This window comes from Pteropus alecto, unplaced genomic scaffold (assembly GCF_000325575.1).
Source record: "Pteropus alecto unplaced genomic scaffold, ASM32557v1 scaffold213, whole genome shotgun sequence".
NCBI classification, from domain to species: domain Eukaryota; kingdom Metazoa; phylum Chordata; class Mammalia; order Chiroptera; family Pteropodidae; genus Pteropus; species Pteropus alecto.
In genome coordinates, this window is record NW_006434829.1 from 2,988,415 (window position 1) to 2,997,588 (window position 9,174).

At 54.0% G+C, this 9,174-nt stretch overlaps 1 protein-coding gene across 1 annotated transcript in view; it reads right to left on the bottom strand.

The window, feature by feature from the left end:
* Positions 1-9,117, bottom strand: part of AACS (acetoacetyl-CoA synthetase) — a 46,833-nt gene extending 37,716 nt beyond the window's left edge. The window contains exons 1-3 of the mRNA XM_025045496.1: positions 8,923-9,117; positions 2,405-2,508; positions 1,071-1,191 (exon numbers count right to left, since the gene is read on the bottom strand). Of these exons, the coding sequence (XP_024901264.1) occupies positions 1,071-1,191; positions 2,405-2,508; positions 8,923-9,055 (358 nt within the window). The 5' untranslated portion in view covers positions 9,056-9,117. The remainder of the gene's footprint in view (positions 1-1,070; positions 1,192-2,404; positions 2,509-8,922) is intronic.
* Positions 9,118-9,174: the final 57 nt, after the last annotated feature.

Here is a 9,174-nt window from a genome sequence, read left to right on the forward strand (position 1 = left end):
TAAAGAGCAAGGGAGACATGCGGTACAGATACAACATTCCAAGGCTACTTCTCTACTCAGCCTAAATCATATCAGATCTAAGAACCAAGCAAGGGAGCTAAGTAATACTGAACAGCCATCACATTACATACAGACAAGATTCTGCAGTTCTTAACCAGGAACATGCATCGGAAGTAATTGTGGGCTTTAAAAGCAAATGCAAGCCTGGGCCCCACCCCCAGAACTTGCTCTGGAAGTCACAGTGGGAACTGGGTAGCCATGTCTTTACAAGCTGCACAGGGATTTCTGATGTAAAACCTCACTTGAGAACTGCATATTTCCTCTGTGCCAAGGACAGCTGTAGGGTGTATGTTCATGTGTATATGCAACATGTACAGCAATTGCAATGTACACATACCTATCAGCACCCCCATCTCTGGTATACATCCAGAAGAATTCAAAGAAGGACCTCAGAGAGACATCTGCACACCCACGTTCACAGCAGCATTGTTCACAATAGCCAAGAGGCAGAAGTAACCCAGGTGTATTAACACCTGGATGGATAAAGAAAATGTAGTATAGACATGTAAAGGAATATTATACAGCCTCGAAAAAGGAACCTCTGACACACGGATGAAGGGCATGAATGAACCTTGAAGACTTTATGCTGAGTGAAACAAACCAGTCACAAAAGGACAAACACCATTATGACTCTGCTCACAGGAAGCATGGAAAGTAGTCATCATCACAGGAACAGAAAGCAAGGCGGTTACCAAGGGCTGGGAGAGGCGGAGGGAACTGGTGCTTAGTGGGCACAGAGCTTCAGAGTCACGAGACGGAAAAGTCTACGGATCTGTCACCCAACCATGTGAGCATCTCTAACACGACTGAACCATACACTTAAACGTGGCGAAGACGGTAAACTTAATGTCATGCCTCTGATCATAATTTTTTTAAAGAAGACAGGCGCAAAGATCCTGCTCGAAAATCATGCGCCGCGGTTTCTCATCGCGCCGACGCCTCTCCGGAACGGTGAGCGAGTCCGCACGTCCAGCACCTGGAGAGAAAGCAGCCGGGTGACCGCCACTCACGCACGACGTAGAGCGCCACTCTGCCGTCTTCCCCGTGCCGCAGGAGGTTCTCCGCGTAGTTCAGACGGCTGCCTCTGAACCACTCGGGGACGTCTGCGATCCCTTTTGATGGGTCCACAACCTGCAGAGAACGACAGCAAAGCAGGGCGAGATCTACACCGCGAATAAACCACCGGGGCTCCACTCCCCGGGAGGCCCGAAGCGTCATCGACACGTTTTGTGGACTGGACGTGGAACTGGCCCAAAGGCCTGAAACTAAAAACATAAAACAACCCACCGTGGTTACGCATACGGTTACTGAGAGATCCTGAGCACGCTCACCGCCCCCCTCAAAAAAATAGGTTATGTGAGGTGAGGGATGTGTTAATTCCACAAAGTGTATCGATATCAAATCATCGCGGCGTACACCTGAAATGTATACATAATTATATTTGTCAATTATTCTTCAATAAAGTTAAGAAAAATTAATGCCAAGGGAAGACAGCATCCCTCCTAATTTACTTTTTCAACACATATTTTTTAAGCACCTGAGTTACGAGAGATGCTGAAGACAGAAAGTAAACAAGACAGATGTGGCACCTGCCCAACTTCCCAATGTCAGACAGATACATGAAAACTGAAAGGTCGGACTCCAGGGCCCGCTTGACCCCAACATGACTTCTGGAAGTTTGGCCCCGGCCTCCTTTCTCCAGGGCCGGAAACTTGATCTTCTCCAAGTGCCTGCAGCTGAACCTTACCGAATGGTTTCCCCTATAACCAAACCGAAAACACGGTGAATTATACTTTGAATAACAGGATGTTCCCCAGATAGTTATTGACTGTCAGCGTAAGAAGAAAGATCTCTAAAATCCAGGTTAAAAAAAAACAATGAAACTATTGAGAGTAGTTTCATTACTCTCGGGGGCGGGGCTGTCCTGATTTTTATTGACGCAAACCCACCACCACCAGTCCTAAAAGGAACAAACCTGAATGTAAATAATATCACTGAACTATATACACTTTAAAGCAGTCAAGATGGTAAATTTTATGTTATGTGTACTTTTCCACAGTTTTAAAACTTTTTAATAAAATGAAAATAAACGACGGCCTACCACTTAGGGTCTCAGCGTCTCAGGACAGGGCCTGGGTCCACGCGCGTACAAGGGCCCAGCGGTGGCACAGACTTCACGGCAAATTGTGACCCCAGCACAATTTTCCACCAAATCTCTAGAGAAATGACTTTCCCCACCGATGTGAGGTTTTCAAAGAAGATATGGTTCGAAGTCCCAAAAATTAACCCTTCACTTTAGAATATAACCATAAAGAGATAATAGATAAGCAAACTCTCTACTTACCTCGTCATACATGCGTGAGTAGACAATCCTGCTGAATTTCCAGAACTCTGCCCAGAAGTCCGAATATGATTCAATTGACCAACGATACAGGTCATTGTAGTTTTCTAAAAATAAAATAAAATGGCACATAGCTCAGATAAATCATAGTAGAGTCTTAGCTGTGGGATACGTAGATGGACGCACCTAGGGAATGTCAGGTGTCTGAGTGGTTCAAAGGCATCTGATGAGAAACGGTCTCGGGGGTGGGGGGGGTCCTGATTTTTATTGACGCAAACCCACCACCACCACTCCTAAAAGGAACAAAGCGACGAGGCAGTGGTTTTGTATCTTAACCAGCATGTCTAGGAACAAGGACTCCAGAGCCACAGGGTTCAAATCCTGGCTTGGCCATTTATTAGCTGTGCGACCTCAGGCAAGTTACTTCTGCATGGGGTGTCTGTTTCCCCGTCTGTAAAATGGAGGTGGTAACTAGCGCCCCTCCTTCATAGGGCTACCGGGAGGGTTCCAACGAGCACGTGTATAAAACGCTTACGATGGGGGCCTGGACGTCAGGAGTCTGCCATCGCCCAACCCTACACACTCGGGGAGATACAGTCACGAGATCTGAAAACCCGGAAGTTCCAAACTGGAAGCTTACCGATGACTTCTTGTGCCAATGCGATGTTTGGGGGAGTTTGGGGGACTACTTATCCCTTTTGATCTTTCGGTAAGCAATACATCCACATGATTCAAAATTAGAAAAGTAGAAAAGGTTATCTGACCAAAAAAAAAATAGTGTCCCACACAGCCATCCACCTTTTCTTGCCCAGAGGGGACCAGGCACAGAGGTTTTATGCATGAGTAAAGCCACCCCTCTCTCCACTTGTCACAAACGGAAGCGTGCTCTTCACGCCAGGGGAACTCTGAAAAATCCTGTCCCCCTTCGGGCCTTTTCAATGTCAACATATTCCAGTAGGACATACATTTATATGCTGGTGCTCCAGGCACTTGGTGACAGCCAGACAATGACCACCAGGTGTCAGGAACAAAAAAAAGCACAATACAATGACTCGGCTGGATTCTCTCACCGCCAACCATCAACCAACTTCACGCAGGTTTAACTTTCTGCACGTTCCCAACCGTGGGGGGTTGGGGGGCAGGTACGGAGAGGAAGAGACACAGGGATCTCTGCCCTTTGCCACCTTCACTCCTCAGTGGCCTCCAGTAATGGTCCGCAATCATGCTGGACTCAGGAGCCAAGAAGAAGACTGATCTCTGACAGCCCGGGCAGCAGGGGCAGGGTCTGGACACTGGGAGGAAGCCAAGAGCCCCGGCAGAGAGCTGGGCTGAGCAGGTCTGCCACACGGATGGAGAAGTGGGGACATCTGGCCCAGAGGTCACACAGCTGAGATCAGGGCACAGGGTCTTTAGGGTTCCAAGCTCAAGAAAGACAGGGACTCGGACTTATAGTAAAGATGGCTGCACCTCCTCCAAGCCCCACGAGAGAACTTCACCCAGCTCCACCCCATCTACTCAACCCAAGGGCCACAGACCAGGTCAAGCAGGCACACGGAAAACACGCCAGGGACAGTGCAGCTGGAAAGCTGGGGCCAACCCCGACTCTAGGGACCATGTTCGGGGGGCTCGGGCAGGCCATCCTGCCCCTCTGGGATCCAGCGTCCCTCGTCTGTCATGGACCGACCTCTGGGGAAGACCTTCCCACAGCCGAGCAGAGTCACCCTGTGCTTCAGGGCCAGGCTGGGTGGCCTGCGTCAAAATCTCAGCTCTGCCACTCACTGAGCCATGACCTCGGGCGAGTGCCTCACCCCGACCCCCGAGCCTCAGCATTCCTGTCTGTGAAGTGGGGGAACCGCAACCCTTTTGTGGGCTGTGCTGAGGACGGAGGGGCCGAGCTCTGCGCTGACTGCCCGCGCTCACACCCGCCACTCCAATCACACCCGCCACTCCAACCAGATGGTCTCACACAAGTCATGAACTGTCTCTAGGCCCCAGGCACTTCCTCCATGAAAGGAAGACAGTGGTACTTATCACAGGATCACTGTGAGAACTGAATGAGGCAAAACACACAAAGCAGTAAGGACCGCGCCTGGCAGAGAGAAAATGCCAGAAGGTGTCAGCCATCATCATACCCGGTCATTTTGCAGAAGTGTGATGCGTGAGAAGCTACGTGATAGTACACGATAAGGTAAGACATCGAGACAGGGACATAAAGTACGAGAAAGTGACCGTCATTAGCAGCGGGCCACGTTCTCGGCCAAGACAGAGGTCAGCACTGGCTGGGGCGTCGCCGGGCAGGGAGCCTCCAGGGGCAAAGGCACCGGACACAAGGCCCCGCCCTCCCTCTCAGCCTTTTGTTTAATCGCCTTAGTCCTCCCCAACTACGGGAGTCAGACACCAAAAACTCCTCCTAAACGCTACAGGGAAGGGCCAGAGGCTTGAAATCTAGGCCTCTGCTGAAGACTTCAAAAGTCCATCACGAAGTCAGTCACCACTAGGCTGCTCTTCCGGAGACAAGTGGCCACGATGCAGTCTTGGTGGGGGGTGGGAACGGACTCCATGCAGAACGAGTGGGCGAAGTCATGGAGTGTGATTCAGGCTTTCGCTCACACACACTCCCACCTGCACTTGGAGGCTGCGACCCGGGGTCCGGATGATGGGCCGGGGACACGGTACATTTGGGTTGGTTTCCGCCTGTTCAGAAAGCACCTAAACTCGCTGCCACCAGGAAAATCACAGTTTCCAAGTGAAATTCGGGGTTTCTGGCTTCTCCTGAGAAAACAGAGTATCTGGCTGGGGTAGCCGGCCAGTGATGCTCACCGCCTGGCATTTTGGTCCCCGTGCCGTCCCCTGCCCACACTGAGCAGAGCTCATCTGTGAAACCCACGGGATTCACAGGGAAACAAGCGTGCACAACATGTGAGGCTCAGTCATAAAAGACATCGCAGCTTCCGCCTCGGATGACCTGCTCTGTGAGAAGCCGGTGGCCACGTCGTGAGGCCACTCCAGTAGTCCTAGATGACGCGAAACAGAAGCCTCCTGCCCCCAGCCAGCACTGACTCACTGCCATGGGAGAGGGCCACCATGTTCCTCCAGCCCTCGTCAAGCCTTCGGGTGACGGCGGCCTCCTGAGACCCAGAGCCAGAGACCCAGGTGGGCCGCTCCCAGATCCCCGACCCACAGAAACTGCTGTTTTACATCGCCAAGTCTTGGGGTGATTTGTTATGCTCAGTAGATAACTAATGCCCTGTCACACCATATAGTGACAACTGGCTAGGGTGGGGTGCCAGCTGCCCCACCTGGCCATAACACAGCAGCTGGGAGCACTGATTCTGGACAGTACAGCCCCAACCCGCACAGCCCAGAGCTCTCCGCCCAGATTGTGGGGTTTTGTTCTCTCAACACCCCACAGGGTGGGGCACCAGCAACACCTTCTGAGTCAATTACTGAGGATTAAGTTAGTTAATATGTGTGAAGTGCCCGGATGGGGCCAGGTGTATAGAAAGCACTCGGCAAATATCAGCTATTATTAATATCTCCAGCACCTGCCTGGGCCCTGCAGGCATCTGAGTTTGTCAGCTCAGCTTTCCACACGCCCCCTTCTTCCCTTCCACCTATGGGAATTCTGACCAGCCTACACCTTCCAATCTCAGCTTGAGATCTCGTCCGCGCCTTTCAACGGCACTCTGGCAGCCCAGGACGGCGACGCACGAAGGCGGGCAGCGTGCTGCCCTGCGTCTGCCCCTCAGTGCTGTCGCTTCGCAGCGAGGTCATTTTCACGGGAACTTTCTCCACCCCCAGCGACACGTAATCTATTTGAGAATGGGGACCCACAGAGGTGAAGTGCAGCTTGTGGTGTACAAAAAGACACTCGGCATGTACCATAAAGCAGTGTCGCTCCCCTAATTACACAGGTCGGGTACATGCAGCGTGTGCCCTGGGGCCTTGCGCGTGAGGCCAGACATCACGTGCACATATGCCGGACCAGGGCTGCAGGCTGCCCCTGAGGGGGTCTGCTAGGTGTGCAGGGAGTCCTCAGGTGAGCTCTGCTAGGAGCAGTGACAAGAACCAACCAACCTACGGCCCTGGTTAGAAAAGAGAACCTGTAACTCCAAGGGCCCATCCCTCTGAATAAGCTCAAGGAAGGTGTTGAGGCTGGGGAACCCCCTGCACCCCCCGCCCCCATACTCAGGGCAGGAGCGGGGCTGAGGCACCTGTGAGGGTGTGCGCCTTGCTGTCTCGGCACATCCGGTCAACAGCACTGCTCAGAACTGTGCACCAACTATGCACAGCCACACTTGGGGGCCCGGGGGGGGGGGTACAAGTTCAAGGGTACTAGCTTTAAGCAATAAGAATGCTCATAATAAATGAAAAGGCAAGGCAGGATGCCAGTCCAAATGACACATACTTGAAGAGCAGAGGAAAGGAGGAAATGGTCGGAGAGCATGACCACAGAGAAGGCGGCCTCTGAGCTGGGTCTGAAAGCAAAGCCCAAACCTCCAGGGCCAGGCCTGTGGAACGAAGGGAAGCAGCCGGAGGTAACCATCAGGAACAGAAGAGGAGGAAAAGCCAAAGCCAAGCTCTAAACACCCCCCGCAACCACCAAAGGAACCCCGCTCAGCTCAGCTGATGGCCGCCACGTGGGCAAGCAGACCCAGCATCACAGGCCATGTTTCCTGAAGAAGCCGTAAATCTTTCTTTTCCTACACGGTCTCCCCTCACGTGAGCCATCTGAACTAAGCCTGCACATTCATTCTTGCCCACGGGCCACTAGTCTGCGAGCCTGATCACCTCCAGTCACTCTCACGCCCACCCAGTGACACGAGTGGCTCACTTTACAGATAAGGAAACCGAAGCTTGAGATCTGTGATTTCCTTCTGATCACACAGCTAGTAAGCGGTGGAGCCAGTTCAAAATCCAGGTAGTCCGATTATTCACCCACCTGACAGAGCTGCCTTTACATGAAATACCGTGTAAAGCATCAGGGCTAGACAAGCACCTGCGTTACTGCTGGCAAAGGAAGGAGGTTGGAATCCAGGCGAGGTAACACAGAAGAAGGGTATGGTCCTGCTCTGAGCTCTCATTGGAAATCAAGTCTGATCTCCCCCAATCCAACACACGCTAATTTACCAACTAGAGAGTAATAAGACCCATTTGTCTGGGGTGGGGGGAGGAGGGATGGAGCTGGGAGAGCCAAAGGAAAGGGTTTGGTAGAAGTTATGACACCGCCATATGCTGTGGAGAGTCCAGAAGCTGCCAGGTGGCACCATTTGCAATCCCCTGGTTGACAAGAGCCATCGTGAGACCCTGAGCCAAAGACGGACAAAGTCAAACCTGCCTGCTTTGGCAAAGCAAGCAGAATGTGCTGAAGAGGGGAGGGAGGAAACGCAGGCAGCAGGAAGACCCGTCCATTTTCAGAGAAGAGGAAAGGAGGGCCTCTGGAGAGGTGCTGGCACTGGGGTGAGGGGGTGCAGAAGGTACTGCCGCTGAGGTAGACACCCTGTGCAGGCCAGATGAGTCGGGTCACCACTTCTGTGAGGCTGAGTGAGGACAGTGATACCACCATATGGAATCACAAGCATTGCCGCAGCCAGTTGAGGGGCGAGATGGGAGGAAAAGCCATGATGAGTCGAAGACCCCTGGGGGGCGGGGGTGAGGTGCAGCAGGTAGACGGACAAGCCGGTTGGAGCTGCGGGAAAGCACCAGGCAAAGGGGCCTTCCTCTGCCCAGCCCTCCCCCAGCCAGGGGCTTCCTGAGGGGCCCCAACTGGCTTCTGCATGGAGCAGGGGTGTGAGCACGAGGGGAAGGAGGTCCTCCCGGATCCCAAAGGAAGGTTCCCGTGGGGCCATCCTTCTCCTAGGCGCCGGGAGTCTGCGCTGGCCTTCCAGCAGGATCAGCCAGCCTGAGGGTTTGGGCGGTGGGGCTAAGAGGGGACAGCACGAGGTATAATGATCTGGCAAGCGACGCCCACAAACGGAGGAGTAGAGCTGGCAGTCAGAAAGGGCGTGTGTGTCCGGGAGGAAGCCCCCAGACTGGAGTGCAAGACCCCAGGAAGCACCTTACCTGACAAGTAGGAATCTCGTGAGCAAGGGACTCTTGCTCAGGGCACGGGGGTTCCAAGACCAGAGGCGGGACCTCCCAGGGAGAGGGCGCCCTACATACAGGGAGATGCTGCAGGCAGGAGTCCAGCAGCCTGAAAGCAGAGGGGGTGACGCCCCGGACGGACAAGGGGGCAAACGGAGCATCCATATTCTTCATCTGCCTAGTCTTACATGTAGGCCCGCCCCCGGTCAGAAGTGCCCCATCCCCTGGAGAGAAACTTTAAGTCCACTCGCTCCTCCAACCCCCACAGGAGGAACACTGGACATCTGGAGACCACTCTAAATGACAAAGAGGGGCCCTGACAGAAACGTCCAGGAAAAGGAGGCGTCCCGGTCCCCAGGAGGAGGGCCGCTCCGCCATGTGGTCCCTCGGCCCCCGAGGGAGGTGGCCGGGAGCCCTGGGGCCGCGCGCGCACTCACGCAGCGACAGGCCGCGGGCGGCGCTCACGGCCGCGCGGAAGCGGTCCATCTCCGTGTTCCTCTTGCTGTCAGGCTCCCACATCACCCGGCACTCCAGGATCTCGTCCTGCCGGGCCTGCAATTCCTTGGACATGGCTGCGGCGGGGGCTGCGCGGGGACCGGGACGGCGGAGGCTGGGTACTCGGCGGAGGACCAGACGCGAGCTGCGGGGCAAACGACTGCAGCGGCGCGGCGGTCGGGGAAAGACACCCG